The 15767-nt window shown below is 51.1% G+C and overlaps 5 protein-coding genes across 5 annotated transcripts; 3 read left to right on the top strand and 2 right to left on the bottom strand.

The window, feature by feature from the left end:
• Positions 1 to 1910: 1910 nt before the first annotated feature.
• Positions 1911 to 4194, top strand: IAR55_001365 (DNA-binding protein creA; the record flags this gene model as incomplete). The annotated part of the gene is made up of 3 exons (XM_066944492.1): positions 1911 to 2135; positions 2201 to 2371; positions 2428 to 4194. The coding sequence occupies 3 exons, from the start codon at positions 1911 to 1913 to the stop codon at positions 4192 to 4194; spliced, it is 2163 nt and encodes a 720-aa protein (XP_066804415.1).
• Positions 4195 to 4679: 485 nt separating this feature from the next.
• On the bottom strand, positions 4680 to 5221 carry IAR55_001364 (uncharacterized protein; the record flags this gene model as incomplete). The annotated part of the gene is made up of 2 exons (XM_066944491.1): positions 4680 to 4903; positions 5071 to 5221. The coding sequence occupies 2 exons, from the start codon at positions 5219 to 5221 to the stop codon at positions 4680 to 4682; spliced, it is 375 nt and encodes a 124-aa protein (XP_066804414.1).
• Positions 5222 to 7181: 1960 nt separating this feature from the next.
• On the top strand, positions 7182 to 8758 carry IAR55_001363 (glyceraldehyde-3-phosphate dehydrogenase, type I; the record flags this gene model as incomplete). The annotated part of the gene is made up of 6 exons (XM_066944490.1): positions 7182 to 7239; positions 7347 to 7819; positions 7895 to 8030; positions 8099 to 8191; positions 8269 to 8652; positions 8718 to 8758. 6 exons carry the CDS (start codon positions 7182 to 7184, stop codon positions 8756 to 8758), a joined length of 1185 nt encoding a protein of 394 aa, XP_066804413.1.
• Positions 8759 to 9235: 477 nt separating this feature from the next.
• Positions 9236 to 12713, bottom strand: IAR55_001362 (uncharacterized protein; the record flags this gene model as incomplete). The annotated part of the gene is made up of 18 exons (XM_066944489.1): positions 9236 to 9580; positions 9640 to 9771; positions 9835 to 9911; positions 9966 to 9980; positions 10041 to 10124; positions 10197 to 10284; positions 10344 to 10350; positions 10406 to 10482; positions 10550 to 10588; positions 10643 to 10694; positions 10747 to 10931; positions 10985 to 11091; positions 11153 to 11252; positions 11324 to 12008; positions 12062 to 12149; positions 12217 to 12286; positions 12335 to 12394; positions 12471 to 12713. The coding sequence occupies 18 exons, from the start codon at positions 12711 to 12713 to the stop codon at positions 9236 to 9238; spliced, it is 2454 nt and encodes an 817-aa protein (XP_066804412.1).
• A 645-nt stretch (positions 12714 to 13358) lies between these two features.
• Positions 13359 to 15340, top strand: IAR55_001361 (uncharacterized protein; the record flags this gene model as incomplete). The annotated part of the gene is made up of 10 exons (XM_066944488.1): positions 13359 to 13361; positions 13420 to 13536; positions 13589 to 13691; positions 13749 to 14004; positions 14064 to 14206; positions 14260 to 14455; positions 14509 to 14610; positions 14661 to 14931; positions 14991 to 15177; positions 15237 to 15340. The coding sequence occupies 10 exons, from the start codon at positions 13359 to 13361 to the stop codon at positions 15338 to 15340; spliced, it is 1482 nt and encodes a 493-aa protein (XP_066804411.1).
• Between the last annotated feature and the right edge of the window lie 427 nt (positions 15341 to 15767).

The following is a 15767-nucleotide window of genomic DNA, read 5'->3' as shown; positions in this document are numbered from 1 at the left end:
GTCGTTGGCTAGTGCGTGTAGCAAGCACGCTCAAGACCGGTGTCCACCTGCCTTGCCACGCCCACTTCCTTAGACAGCTGCCCCTGCCTGTACCTCAAGTTCGCCAGATCAGGCGAGTAGATATGGATATCTGGGGGCTCCATTTAAGATAGTGCACAGAGTCAAAATGCCACATTCGGTTAGTTGCGAGAATACTCCGATCCATCGGATAAACGGATCGTGACGCAGTCTGTCCCTTATAATGTACATTTTTTTCCCTTCCTCATGGTGTGAATGCCGCGGCCGAAGTGCGGTGTGTTCATGCTGTGATACCCATCCCCCGTGTATCCCCTCTCTCTTCTCCAATTTTCGACCTATGCTCGAGGACCTCTGCTCTGCGCAGAATTTCATCGCTATTACACCAGCAGACTACCACTGCGTCAGCCCTACTCCTACTACTGCCTCGCTTGGTTCCGGTAAACTCGGTGGGTTCAGGTCAGCACTTGACTGTTTTCCCTTCCGGTACGCACGCCCAAGGAGATCTCTTTTCTCTCTTACTCTTTCCGGGGCCCTGGCGGCAAGTTCCCCCTCTTCCCTCTCTGTCGGGTTCTGTTGCCGCTTTTTCGTTGTCATCCTCATCAATATGGATAAATCCTCCTCAGCTTCGCCCCTGGTCTTGTTGACCCTGGAACCTGTCCCAGTCGTGTTGGTCTTCTTCCCTCCCTGCTCTTCCTCGCCGAATGAACATCGCACTTCTCACCCGAAAACCAAATCCTTAACCCACAAGTCCCCGATCAAGTTCATCATAAGCATCATCTGAAGTTTTTTTTCCCTCTGTTTCTTGTTGTGGTTGTTTATGTACGACGCTCGCTTGGTAGTCGTGGAAATCTCTCATCTATCCTGGTGTCTACGTGCACTCAAGCCAAAGAAACGGAAATAAAAAAACAAAAAAAAATTGCATTAAGCCCCGCCCTCCGTCACGTCTCTGAACCCCGCAGATCGATGTGTCAAGAATAGATGGATAGTTGCCATTATTGATATTTATCGACTTTCTATGCTCTCCTTTATTTCATGCTTTGTCATTGAATTGTTATCGTTCTCTGTTCGCATCAATCATCTATCTCTCTTTCGCGTCCTAATATCCGCTTCTAGGTTTGCATGAGAAAGGGAGCATCCAGTAGAGTTGTAATTAAAACCTGTGAGTACGGTCAGAGAGAGATAAGCCAAAAGGGTAATACCAAGCATGGATTTTGCCTCATCCGAAAAAGAAAAAAAAAAACATCCATTGGAACCACCACCTCTCCGCTTTTCCATCTTTCTGATCCCTTCCCCCCTGTTCTACTCACTTTCGTTTCGCTTCCCTTCATCATTGTCATATCAACATCATATCCTCTCTCCACTGTCAGCATACCACTGCTGTCAGAGATCAAAGTCAACCACTCGATACTGCATACGCATACATACGTAGTCGCAGAAGGGCCAAGTCAAATCTTGCTTGGCGAACGTGCTATCTGCCTATCCCTTGCCATTGCCCCCCGCCCTTTCCCCACTTTGTGCCCCTCAGCACCGCCATCCTTTCGTCTCACTTTCATTCTTCATCTTGTACTCTTCGACATCATCGTCGATTGTTGCCGTCTCCGTCGTCATTCGCTGTGACTGACTTTGAATCCATCGAATCATACGGTTTAGCACGCCATCACATCGTTGACGCGTCTCCTCTCGATCACCATCCCTTGGCCTTGCAATCTCGACATATTCTCACGTTTAATCGACTATAATCGCATTGATCTGGACCTTCTCGCAAGCGCATCCCAAGCACAGTCTGATCACAACACCTAGAAACTCCGGCCAGGCACTTGCATCGCTCAACGCAAAGCCGTTAAATCCCCTTATCAATCGCCTGCCCCTCTCTTTTTCAGCCAGTCGCCGCTATGCCCGACACACCTCCAAACATGGCATCCGCCGAGAATGTCAGCGAATCCAACCCTCTTGGTCTGCCCGCACCTATCCCAGACCCTATCACCGGCCGACTGGATCCTAATGATCCAACGGTGAGGGCTCTGACCGAAGCGGCGTTGAACATGGATAAAAGCAAGATCCCTCGGCCGTACAAGTGTCCGTTATGTGATCGAGCTTTCTACCGCTTAGAACACCAGGTGAGTTGTCCTTCGGATGCAATTAGTCATAGTCCAATGCAGACAGACTGACGCCACCTCTTCAGACTCGACACATCCGAACACATACCGGCGAGAAGCCGCATGCATGCACCCACCCTGGTTGTGACAAGCGCTTTTCCAGGTCCGATGAGTTGACTCGACACGCTCGTATTCACCTTCCGCCTGCAAACGAGAACGGTATGGGCAGCAAAGGCAAGAGCAAGTATGATGATGATGTGAGTGGATGGTTTCCCGCCTGCGATTTCATCCCCTTGCTGATTCATATCCGCAGAGTGACCACGATGAGCACCGTTCTCATCACTTACCCCACCTCGGCCCATCTTATAACATGGACATCGACCGACATCAGTATCCGTATAATCTCCACTCTCTTCAGATGGGTGGCGCAAGTGGCGGTATCAGCGACATCTCCGCCTTGGCTGCTGCCGCGTCTGATCAACTGATCGAACTCGAACGACATGAAGCTTTCCGACGTGCGGAGTGGGAGCTCCGACATCGACAGATCGCCGGTGCCAGGAAGAGTAACGGTAACAGTCCTGTCGGTACACCAGGTGGCGCGCCTTACGGGTTTTCGAACGAGCGAGAGCGACTCTCTCTTTCCGGTGTGCCTGCACCTGGTGGCGGTCAGTTGGTATACCCTGTCTCTGCTCCTCAGCCTGCCATTGGAAACCTCCCACCCGTCCCCGCCGGCACCCTGGCGGACCCAACATACCTCGTTCCTCCCCCATGTTGTCATGAGGAGTGTCACAAGAGTTATCGAAAGCGTCTGAAGTTAGCCAAAGCAACTCAAGCATGTCCCAACTGTCTCACTATGGTCCATCCTGTGAACAACGCGAGCGGTGGTGGTATCGGTGGAGCCGGCCATGGTCCAGGTGGCGGAAGTGGTGGCGACAGTCATCATTCCAGTAGCTCGAACACACCAAAAGACCGATCGACGCATAATTCGTCAGAAGATTTGACTAAATTCAACGGTCAAGGCAGTGGGAATGTGTATCAACTTCACCAGAATGCTCTCACTCAAGAACTGGCCAACTTGCAATATCAACACCTCCAAGCACTGCAAAAAAAGCGGTATAGCAACTCGCACGGTAGCTCCCACTCCCACTCGTCGTCGAAATCGCACGCCATTCCGATTCCTGGAGCGTCCCATCTGCGACCATATACCCTTGATCTTCATTCACATCGCAGCAGCCTGGCGTCGACCCACGTCTCCGCTGCGCCCAGTCCTGCATCGAGTGATGATTCCGACGATGAGCCCATGAACGAGATCATGCCCCATCAGCAATTCGACTTCACTCCTGCGACCAGCCCAGTTCTGACAGGTATGCGACAGATGTCCATTTGGCACAACAAAGCAATCACTGCGCCCCCAAGTCGAGCGACAAGCCCCGTTCACACACTGTCCCGGGCTACCTCTCGACCCGGCTCGCCTGTCGAAGGACACAGTGCAAACTCTGGACGACACGGTCATACTTCGCACGCTGCACGAGACGCCAAACACCGATCTCACCCATATACCCACTCTCACTACTCCACTCCCAATTCACCTCACTTCCCTCCTATGAAGACTCGAATGTCTCCTCCCAAGCTGCATCGAACGCTTAGCGGTGGTCATATCGCCAAGCAATCGGTGCAAGAGATCCTCAACGCGCCTTCCATCGCTCCTCCCCACAACGATCGAATGCTTCCACCTCCCAACTCTTCGAGCAGTTTCACCAGCAGCGTCCCTAGCATGTCATATTCTCATAGCTCCCAACCGACTTCTGCACATGCAAGTCCGAACACTTCTCGAGCGTCTTCTCCCGTCCACTCAACTCATGCTCCAGCGCAAAATCACATCATTCACGGCGTGCGAGCTGCTTTCGGCATGACGCCGATCAGTAATTCGCCAAAGGAGAAGATTGGACAGAGCTACAGCCCACCCAGGAAACTCGCACCTATGGGTCTCAGTATGAGCGATGGCTCCAGGTTACCCAGCCTGAGTCGGGGGAATAGTCCGGTGCATTTCATGGGAATGGAGGTCGATGGCCAGGCGTAGGCGTAATCACGAATTAGTGGAGCAGAGAATATTTCGAGAAGGTGAACACGTAGATAGCAGTCGTTGGGTTTCATTTTTTGATGTCTTACACGAACAAATATAGATGGGTTCATGTAGTACTATACACACTGTTGGAGATGTGCCTCAGGACTGCACGACAGCAGTCTTAACTCGAGTTTTCTATGATATGGGTTCGGTCAAGAAGTAGTGTTGCGATGTGGTGACGATACACATGGATGAAAATACAGACCTGGGTGAAAGCTCTCTCATGTGTCACGATCTCTGTCCACAGGCATCCTCGCCAATCATTGATCTCGGTTCCAAGTCAAGGCGACCTGATCTCTTAGTCTCAGTTGAAAAGACATGGTCCATCACTCATCGCCCTCTGTGAACGCATACAACCTAACCTTATATCACCACAACCGACGACCTATCCACTTTCATGTCCCAACTCACACCAGCTGACGGAGACTGGACACCCTCTCTCACTCATCTCCGGGACCTTTGATGAACTCCCCAACGACCGTCTTCTCCTTATCCCAGATCCCCTCTGTCCAATAAACGTCCTCCTTGACCCTCTTCCAAGCATCTTCGAGCGTCGGCAGGCGGAAGAACATGATGGATCCGGACATTGCTTGTACGCCTTCTGGAAGAGCGGGATGGGTGTGGAGTGGGGAGGAAGGAGGTGGGAGCATGCCTCGACCGAATTCTGTAGAAGGTCAGTAGTCAGTCTGTGGTCGATTCGTAGTCTTGATCAAATATAATTGGGACGACATTGCAGATATATCGACCTCCAGTCCACTCAACCCCACCCATACTTGACCTACCACATGACCATCTCACCGCACCTCACCGCACCCACAGACCACCACTCACCAAAGATACCCGCTTTCTTGTCCTCCTCGACCCTTGCGAAATGCGCCGGTCTCACCTCCAATCGACGTTTCATTACGTCCGGATAATCAGGACAGAAAGCGTAGAACAAGGGGTTTTTCTTGCGTAGGACTTGTCGAGTGGGACTGCTCATCGTGGTGTACTGTATCTTGAGTTGGGCTGCGGTGTCGATGGGCTGAAATGTTATGGACAGTGTTCTGCAGATCTGCTGATGAATTGAGATTTGAATCCTTTTTGAGTGTGCAGTTGCCCTTTGGTCAGAAGGCGTTGTTAGAATGTCAGCACAAGTTGGATGATCGAGTCGGAGCAGGGCCGAAGAGCGAACAAAGTGGAGGTGAAAGAGTGGATGGATGGCTTAAGCCGAGAGGGTGCTTTTCCAGCGAGTCGTAGTGCATGCATGTGATGATAAGAACATGTCTGATATACATGCGTATATACGTTGAGTCGTCCTATAAGACGGTGGACGTCGTTCATTTGGACGTTTCGTGAACGAGGTCCATTTCACCTTTTGCACTAGCCATCCATTGCATCGTTGTACAGTGTTATCCCCGCCACCAATGTCGAAGGAATTGTAGTTGACGGAAGACCTAAGGGGTATGACAGTCAAAGCATGCACCTAAATGTGTTCACACAAATCGCAACCCACGATGCATGCCCCACCTCAACCTTATAGGCCGTCATCTACTGCGGTCACCACCCAACTCTCTTAGTCTTTTGGGGCAGCAAGTCCCTGACTTTCCACATCTTCACCTTCCCGGCTGCTATATCCGTTTCACCCAAGTCGAAGCCCCTTTGATCGCCACTGCGTTCGATGGGGCTCTGAAGCACCGTTGCCGTTCCCGGAGTCCAAGTGTAACACCGCGCATCCGGACAATAATCGAACAACAATTCTCTACACACTCCACAAGGAGCTATCATCCGTATCTTCCCCGTCGACAAGATATACAGTACAGCGACGACAGCTACCACCGTTACCGTCTCTCCGCACTCTGCATCGCCTATTTTGAGCAGACTTGCGCCTAATGCCATCCCTTCTGCACAGATCGAGCTTCTCCCACAGGAACCTTCGACGTGTAAGCCCGATATGATCTCCCCTGAAGAGAGAAGGAGCGCCGTGGAGACTTCATGTCGACCTGGGATATAGTGTTTCGAAAGCAAGGTGGTAGCATGTTCGAATAAGGGTATATCGGATGGGTCGAGACCGGGTGGTGAAGAGGGTGACATTGACCTTTGGCTTTAGAGGGACTCGATGCAAGTACTTGGTGGACTGATCATGGTGATGAATCATTTGGTCGCGTTGTTGCAGACCGATAAGACTCGGATTAAGCCGACCGAAATCTTTCTCCCGGAGACACAGCGTCAATCTGATCATAGAAAGTCGTTGAGAGTCACATCTACATCGATCGATTGCATGTACAGTACATGCATACGGGCTGGTACCGCCGCCCCCATAGATTATCATCATCATCATCATCAGTACCTGATGGTCGGTTCCAGTCACTTTTAACCTGAGATTGAGCAACCGCTGCGGTGCATCCACCTGCTTTTGGTGAACCTCCGGGGCGGAGATCGGTATTGATCGGATCTACCCCGCTGCATACCCCGCATCGAACGCATCTCCTCTTCGTAAATATAGATCACCCCATTGCGGCACGGCAGTTGGAGACTGGAATCCCAAGCACGAAACACCCGTATCCATCATGAATACTTGCTGGTGCCCCGTACCCCCCTAACCAGGGGCAGCTTGACTTTGCTTGTCATGTAGCTTCTGAAATGCTGCGGTGATGTTGATACTCGGCTTTGTCGGACGGGTATGAATGGATTGAGCGAGGACCCCAGCTTGGTCTTGGTTTGTGGGGGAGCGCATGACGGGCTCGTACTCTGACGGATGCGACTTATTTATAAAGACAAGAGCCCGAGAGGGGACGGCGCTGATAGTATCAGTACTTATCAGACTTGCCTTTCAGTCAGCATATTTAGTTGTTGCTTGCTTTAGTCACGAATCCAGATCAACTCGAAAAGTTCATACAATAGTGAGTCTTTGTAATTGACGTTGTACATCACTGACGAGGTCACACTCAGTGACAGTCACCATGAACGGAGTTTCTCACAATGTACCTCAGGTAGGAGTAAATGGTTTCGGGCGTATCGGTGAGTAGGTCTATCCTTGACCTTGACTGTCTCTGGACAGGGTCTCTCTCTCTTTTCGACCTACTGCTTGCAACAGTCACTGAACCCATTTCCCTCTCTGCTTCCAGGTCGAGCGGTGTTCCGACGCTGTCTATCTCGAACCGATTTGCGTATCGTCGCTGTCAATCACACCGCATTATCCATGGAACATCTCCTCTCTGCTATCCGACACGACTCCACCCATGGTACATGCAAAGAAGGGTGGGAAGTGACCGTTGCGCCATCCGACCATCCTGACATGTTATCCCCCACTTCCAACAATCCCAATCCTATGGCATTACTCTATCAAGGACGATTGATCCATCTTTTCACCGAACGTGATCCCAAGAAACTCGATTGGTCCCAGGCGGGTGCAGAATATATCATGGAGTCGACAGGGAAGATGACCACGAGGGACAAGGCGGGCCAACATATCGTATATGGGAAGGCTAAAAAGGTGTTGATCTCCGCACCGAGTAAAGATGTCCCGAACGTCGTGTATGGGGTGAATCACACCACGTATACTGGTGCGGAAGACATTCTCAGCAATGCCAGTTGTACCGTGAGTCAACAAGTCCCTCAACGCTTCTGGCTCGTCCAGTCTTGCCTAACCGATCTGTGCTCTTCCTACGGTCAGACAAACTGCCTGGCGCCTATCGCTCTTGTGCTCAATCGAGCCTTCGGCATCGAGACAGGAATGATGACAACCGTGCACGCAAGTACGTCAAGTCAGAAAGTACTGGACGGTTTCAGTACCAAGGACATCCGTTCGGGTGAGTCGGGCCGACGCTGTCTGTCGTATCTGCTACTGTATGCCCTCTAATGCTGTTTCATCACACAGGTCGGTCCGCAATGGGAAACATCATTCCAGCCACTACTGGAGCAGCACAGGCTGTCGTCAAAGTGCTCCCTGAACTGGCCGGCAAGTTCCATGGTAAGTGGCGATCCATCTCAAACGCACAAACGCTTCCCGAATGCTAATCACAAAACAACGATCTTCTCTTGCAACAGGAATATCCATCCGAGTCCCTGTCACGAACGTATCCCTTGTTGACCTCACCGTCACACTCTCCACTCCAGCCGCATCCAAAGAGATCCTCATGGCCCCATTCCGAGAAGCAGCCGACCGATCTCCCAAACTTCAATCCAGGGCCGAACGTCTAGCCTCACTCAAGAACGATGATGGCGACGGTACTATTGGCGATGGAACACTGTCTCCCGAGTTACCGGCTCTGAAAGGAGTTTTAGGAGTTAGCGACGAGAAGCTCGTTTCGTCTGATTATCTATCGACAGAACAGAGTTCGACGATCGACGTGGACGCTTCGGTCATGCTAAATGAGAGGACGGCAAAGATTGTGGCTTGGTACGATAACGAGGTTGCCTTTGCTTCAAGGAGTGAGTCACTAGACCGCATCTCTGACTGTCGTAGGCTACCAACATACTGATATGCTGAAGTGCAGTGTGCGATTTGGCCGTGTACATGTCCAAGGTTACAGCGTAGATCAATAGACTCCGCAAAACGTCGCGGCCAGAGCAGCCGCCCGATGTTAAAAGACAGACGCTTGGTGGGGAATGTTGGATGAGCGTATGCACTGTATTCCAGTGCAATTCTCCTGCCCCTTCCAACTTGGCTTGCGTTTTTGGCTGTCTCTTGTGATTTTACCAGATCACACTTGCATCAGTGTATTTTTTTTGTCCAGTGGTCTTGTATCTGGGACTGAGTCTTCAACGCAGCTGCACCGTTGAAGCCGTCCTATGTTATGTCGTGTATCATTTCGGACCACTGTTCGGATTGTGACTCGACAGTCTTTTTGTAGATGGCCATACATCGTCCCATCTTGCCGTCTTTCTGGAAGAGGCGTCTTCTGGCCTCGTATTAGATTACCAACATAAAACATGCGTGCGATCACAATTTTACTTTCAACTTCCATCGGTTGATCGTCTCACCAATAGTGTTGCTCAATCGTCATTTGTACCTTCATAGCTCATCGTGAGTGACCGGCAGATCCAGACCGCCCCCTTGGCCATATTTCACAGCAATGACCCACGCGATACCCAGGCCCGTGATGTTCACTATCTCCTCCGAGATCTCGAAGCTGGTCGAGAAATGACTCGAGTTCCATTGGAGCTCATACGAGTTGCCACCAAGCCCAGCACCCAGGAGCGTGACACGATCACCTGGAAGGATAGGCAACGGTGCTGGTATTTCGAAGATAGGGCTAGTAGGTGGCCGAAGTGAGACGACATAGAATGCCTCCGTCGTACGAGTAAAGCGTACGTCAATAGCATCTGTGATGAGTTCGGGGAGAATCACGAATGGTTCCTGTTCAGAAGGCCTTGTCATTGATAGCGGCTTTTGAGGAGAAACAGAATGCCACTTACCGTGTCATAGATCGCTTCACCGTGTGCTTTGAGCCATTTCCCAGCTTCAAGAAGAGGTTGAGCCATAGCGTCAATAATCTTGCCTTCGGCATTCGGTCCAACATTCAGTAATAAATTACCGCCCTTTGCGGTCTGTGGAACGACAACCCTCTCAGCCAACGTGGCATGCGGCTGGAAGATTATAACAAGACTTACTATGTCTACGATATAGTGTATAATGTTCGTCGCATTCCGGTATTCCTCAGCACGAGTATTGGCATTATATCCGAAGCCTGTAAATCATTTCAGCCTTTCTTGTTTTCGATATGGAGATCGGTATATCTCACTGTGAGGATCCATAGCTACAGACGACAATATCAGCGTTCGCTGAAAAACTGATCACTCGATCACCTTCCACTGACCAGAGCATGTTTCCCATTTACGCAGCTGAGCGTTTGCGAATTGGGTCATCTCCGGTGTGTCAAAATCTCCACCAATTCCACAACCTGTTATGCCACGATCAGCGATTGTACAATGCGTTTGTCACAACCGTGTAGATACCGAGAGGGGACACCTACGGTTGCCCATGGTCACATGGCGTCCTTGTCGAGCGGCATCAGCATACCACCCCGCCGCAAAAGCAGAAGAATGATTGGCCAGTCCGATCTGTCAGAGTCGCGATGTCAGCGATCTCAGTACCCTGCTCAGTCACTGGTCCCACTCACGTCGCACCTGTGTTGCAAGATCAGCGCACGACAGTGGCATACAACGAATCAAGTGCTCTCACCACATGATATCCGTTTCGTAATCTTTGGCGAGGATACGCATCTGTTCTAACTGGATGTCTTCGATATAGTCAGACACCTAAATGATGTCAGCTACACCTAGAATATCGCGCAATTACCGGTTCGAAACCCGTGTATGGCTCCACCTCCTCTGGCTTGAAAGGATTATGTGGCTCTCCGCCCCTCTGCGACACATGTAAGTCAGCTGTAAAAGATTTATGTGAACGAACACGACCCACAAACATCTCCCTCCCGTATTTCGCATACTCGGGATTCCACCATTCTGGCATGCTGTACCGGCACTCTGAGCTCAAGTCTAGTGATGAAAAAACAATGAATCTACCTGAAATATGTGCCTCTGCCGAGCTTCGGTTGCTCGAGCTTGGCTGCGTTCATCAACTCCCTCAGGAGATCCCTCTTCGGTCCCAGCTTGACACTGTTCCTACTGCTGGTCTCCTTGGTGTCGAACAATGCGAATCCGTCGTGATGCTTGGTTGTCAAGACGAAGTATTTGGCACCGGCTTCGGCCTTGTCTGAATTCAGCGGGGTGTAATGTACAGAGGCTGCGCCGTGACACTCACGAATAGCTCGACCCACGCTGAGGCATTGAACTTCGAGGCCGTGAACTGAGGTATAAAGTCATCATAGACAAAGTCGGGTCCGTAGGTCTCAAGATGGTGGTCAAAAGCTAGAGCAAGACATAAGGATCTCAGCACGAGATGACAGAAAACAGCTGTCTTGTAACTAACTCCCGCCCTCGTGCTCATGCAGCCAATGACCGTACCACTCTGCGTATCTTCCTTCATCCGCCCATGCGGGCACCGCGAATAGGCCCCAGTGAACGAAGATCTAAACAGCATTACATTGTATGAGCTAACTTGATCGTACTCCAAGGATCTAGTAACGAAGAATTCACTCACACCGAACTTCGCGCCACTGAACCAAGCTGGTGAACGGTGACGCTCCAGATCTTCAGTATCTTCAGTCCATTCAGTCCAATCTCTGATAAGCTGACCGCTGACATCGACTTGGTCTATCGCCCACGATGACTCTCCGTCGATTCGTAGTATCGCATCATGGAACGGAGTGGTCGATTCCGTCGAAATGGGAACGATTAACAGCGACGCGGTGATTTGGTCTCCCGGCAACAGGCGATACACTATCGCCGGTCGGACAGTCTCGAAGGAGCTACCGCTCAGAGAGATAGTAAGGGGATGTGAGATCCATGCGTCTTGATTTGTGTGTTGAGCCGTTGGTAGAGGGTTGACGATCGACAGTTCTACGATTTGCCCTTTGACGCCTGTGTCCGTCATTTCCCAGTCCTTCACGGCTGTCACCGCCTGAATCTTCAACTTTGATGGCTCCTCCATCCCTTCAGGATCCGCTACATCCAGTATCGCATTGTAGCTGATGGCGAAGACGTGCAAGCAGTTACGTTCCCCTGGAGGAGGGAGCCGAATGGATGATAGTCGATGATTGGAGGCGTCGAAAGGTAGTGGAATAGAGATGTGGAAGATGTGGGAGGCGTTGTAGTCCTTTGTGCCATCTTGGAGGAAGCGATAGGGAGTTCTGATGTTGGCTTTATTGGTCCAATGGATCCCCCACCTGTGTCTCGTCAGTGTGCGTACGATCATATCTCCTCCCGATCTCTGACGTACCAATTCTTCAACACGAACGAGACGCTAGTGTTATATCCGTTTTCAAAGGCGAGACCCAGGTGTTCCACAGATTCGCCCTTCAAGAAGCCTGGACCAAAAGACAAACAGTGTTCAGAGAGGGACATCCGGAGCCCAGAAGACGCTTGTGAACCTACCGCCTGGATCCTCTCCACTGGCCAGCAGATGCACAGAGTGAACGTAAGCTGGTCGGTCCAGGCTGACCTTCTGCACAGTTCATCAGTACAGATTGTCCTCACAGCTGTGCCCGCTCACCTGCGAGCCAGCACGAACGTTGTCTCTCTCTAGAGTGTCCCAGTCGGAAGGAAGACTGAACTAATGTGATCGATATGTTCAGCTCACGATCAAAGTTTGACGACGAAATACATTATGACGCGCGATGCAGACTCACTGATATTCCTTCATCCACGTACAGTCCCGTCGGTAAGAATTGCGAAGGTATCGTCGCTCCGTCTTGCATGCCTGCATGATCGTTGTACCCCCCTGCGCTTGTCGCCTTGCTGTTGTACAGGTGACCGATCTCGACGGTGACTGAGTTGGATCCCTCGTTGGTTGCATCAAAGGGCGTTTGAGAGGACAGCACCGAAGTGACCACCAACAGTCTGCCCAGTGTCACGAGGTGTAGTCGCACCATTCCTGCTGTCCGTCAAGTCGACGCTGACGATCTTACATGACTGTGTTGACGTCTGTCTACGTATATCTCATGCTTATCATCGCAATGAGACCACGCAAGCTGAACGATAACCTGGAGTGAGTGTGGAGGTACAGTTCCGATCCGGGACTGCCGTTGCGTGACAATCGGGTTGGACGCCGCTAACGACAGTGAATGAAGATGTGTATGGAACGCCCGACATGCGACATGCAGATGAACTCGGTCTCTTCGGAAGCATCAGCCAGGGAAACTGCCGCAGTCTAATTAGTGACATCTCCCCACTTTTTGCGGATTCCCAGATGGCATGAGGGATATCAGGTTGTACAGTCGAGGTCAGAGAAGGACGCTAGTCACAGCCGACCCTTGACATTGCCCTCATTACTCCTCTCTACCCTCTCTGTGTGATCGGTATGTTCGGCGAATCGAAGGGTGTCATTCACAAAGATGAACTGCGGACCTTATCATCAAACACTTACAGCGTGTGTGTTCGAGATCAACGCATCTCGGCAATATAAATAGCTATGACGGACGCTCGTCCTATCGATAGCAAACCCTTTATAACCACGACGACTTCTCACACTTGTTCAGAATCAGGCTGTGAACAAGCAGCTCAGAACAGCATTGATCATGGTCAGTGAAGAATGATCACCAATCTTTGGGCAATCTGAGCTGATCGCGACTCGCTCAGTCGAATCAACAAGTGTCCGCTGCCGAGTCCAAGCTTCCCGAGACAGACATCGTCGTGCAGGTCGAGTCACAAGTACACGACGATCGTGCAAGTAAGTCGTGGGCATATCGGTTCTATGTGGGTATCATACGACTCTTGTTCAGGGAATACTTGCTGACTCAATCGACAGACGACCGCTTGGTTCCAAATCATCCTGACCAGCGTGGTTGCCTTCTGTTGTCCAGGAATGTACAATGCGATGTCCGGTATGGGAGGCGGCGGTAACGTTGATCGTGGGTTGAAATTGCCTTGTCAGAATGAGCGACATCACTCACCTTGACTTCTTTCAGCTCATATCTCAGCCCAGTCCAGTGTTGCCTTGACTGCCACGGGTGCTGCATCGTATTTGGTCGTTTGCGTACCCATCTTCGAAATCATCGGTGTCAGAGCCATGGCTCTCGGTGGATGGACATATGCTCTTTACTCCGGTGCTTTGCTCAATTACTCGATTCGAGGCGAAGGGGCCTTCGTCGTTGCTAGCGGTGCGATTCTTGGACTTGGAAGTGCTTTCTTCTGGCTCACACAGGGTGCTATCATGCTCTCATAGTGAGTTGCCAATGCCGCGCCTTCTTGTCATCAGCTGTTGATGGGTCTTACAATTGTAGTCCGCTTCCACATCAGAAGGGTCGAGCGATAGCGGCGTTCTGGATTATCTTCAACCTTGGAGGTATGATCGGAGCATTTATCGCTTTCGGACAGAATTACGGACGTACCACATCCGGTACTGTCTCCCCGAGCACGTATTGGGGTACGTGTACACAACGGTAGATCTGCGATTTGCCTCACTGATCAAATGTCCAGCTTTCATCGCTATCATGATTGTTGGCGCCATCTTGTCTTGCTGTCTTGCACCACCTCACAAGGTCGCAAGGTCTGACGGTTCTCGTGCTGGAACAGAGCCCGATCTGGTCAAATCCAACCTCCCACTGACCACCCGATTCGTCAACGTCATCAAACGGGAGGTCTTGTCGATTCTTGAGATCCGTCATGAGAAGCGGTATGTGCTTGATGCAGCTTAGGATGACTAGAACTGACACATCCTGCCTACAGCGTTTTCTTCCTCATCCCGATGTTCTTCAGTGCCAACTGGTTCTACTCGTATCAGCAGAACGTCGTGAACGGAATCTCATTTGATCTTGACGGCAGAACGCTGTGGGTCTCTCGAACGTGTATCACTGAACTGTCAGCTGATCGACGTACAGCAATTCCGCTCTATATTGGGGTGCTCAGATGTTCGGTGGTTTCTTCATCGGTGCTGTCCTCGACATGCCCAAAGTATCCCGACCCAAGCGCGCTCTGATCGGCTGGGCGCTCGTCTTCGTCTTCGGCAACGCTACCATGGGAGGTGGTCTCGCTTTCGAGAATGTCCGTGAAAAGAACCCGGTAGACTGGATCAACTTCCACTCAGGCTACTATGCTGGTCCCGCCATCCTGTACTTCTGCTACGGTATGCTTGATGCTCTTTGGCAGTCGGTGAGCTCACTCCCCATTTCGCATGAATAACGGACATATGAGTTGACGTGGTCTGACAGCTTTCATACTGGTTGCTGGGCGCAATGTGCTCCACTCCCACGCATGCAGGAAAACTTGTGGCTATCTACAAGGTGTCTCAATCCGTTGGTGCCGCTATCGCTTATCAACTCACCACGGACAATCTCTCGCCGAGGAAGCAATTCATCAGCAACTGGGCTCTCATCGCCGGTACTCTCCTGGTAGCGCGTGAGTGAAATATCTACGACCACATCAACCCATAGGAGATTCGTTGACAACGTGTATAGTCCCCGCCGTCCTCAAGATCACCGAGCCCACCGAGGAGGAAGCTGCTGGCGGCGCTGTCGTGAGACCAGGCGAAGAGGTCGAGGGATCGGATGATAAGCTATAATGAATGCCAACCGTGTTCTGGCCAATGAGCCGGAAAAGTCGGTCGACATTGCCGCGTGTTTCCCTTTTTTACGTGAAGATCTGGGTGGTGTAAAAGTAGTTTAGACAGTTGTTTCATCAGTGGTCATTGAGACAATCTTCGGTCGGCATGCTCATGTAGCTCGCTAGGGTCTCTGGAGGAGTGAAACATCATACGGGCGTCATCTGGCTCAAGCGTCGCCAACGATGCAACTTAAAGATCGTTTCATGTCACTGTCCGTTCGGGTTTACGTGTTGCATTTGCAGTCTTGTTTTTTTTTTCGAGACGCTCGACGCCACGCGGTTGGTCCATGAGACGCAGACAGCCAGCCTTGCAGTCCCAGCCCCGGGATGAAGTCTTCGATCGACTCATTGGACTCTCTGGTCACTACCAAGGACCGGCCAAACAG

The sequence above is a fragment of the Kwoniella newhampshirensis genome, chromosome 3 (genome assembly GCF_039105145.1).
Source record: "Kwoniella newhampshirensis strain CBS 13917 chromosome 3, whole genome shotgun sequence".
Classification (NCBI taxonomy): Eukaryota; Fungi; Basidiomycota; class Tremellomycetes; order Tremellales; family Cryptococcaceae; genus Kwoniella; species Kwoniella newhampshirensis.
The sequence above is the reverse complement of the archived record's forward strand: the minus strand, read 5'-3'. Positions and strand labels throughout refer to the sequence as shown.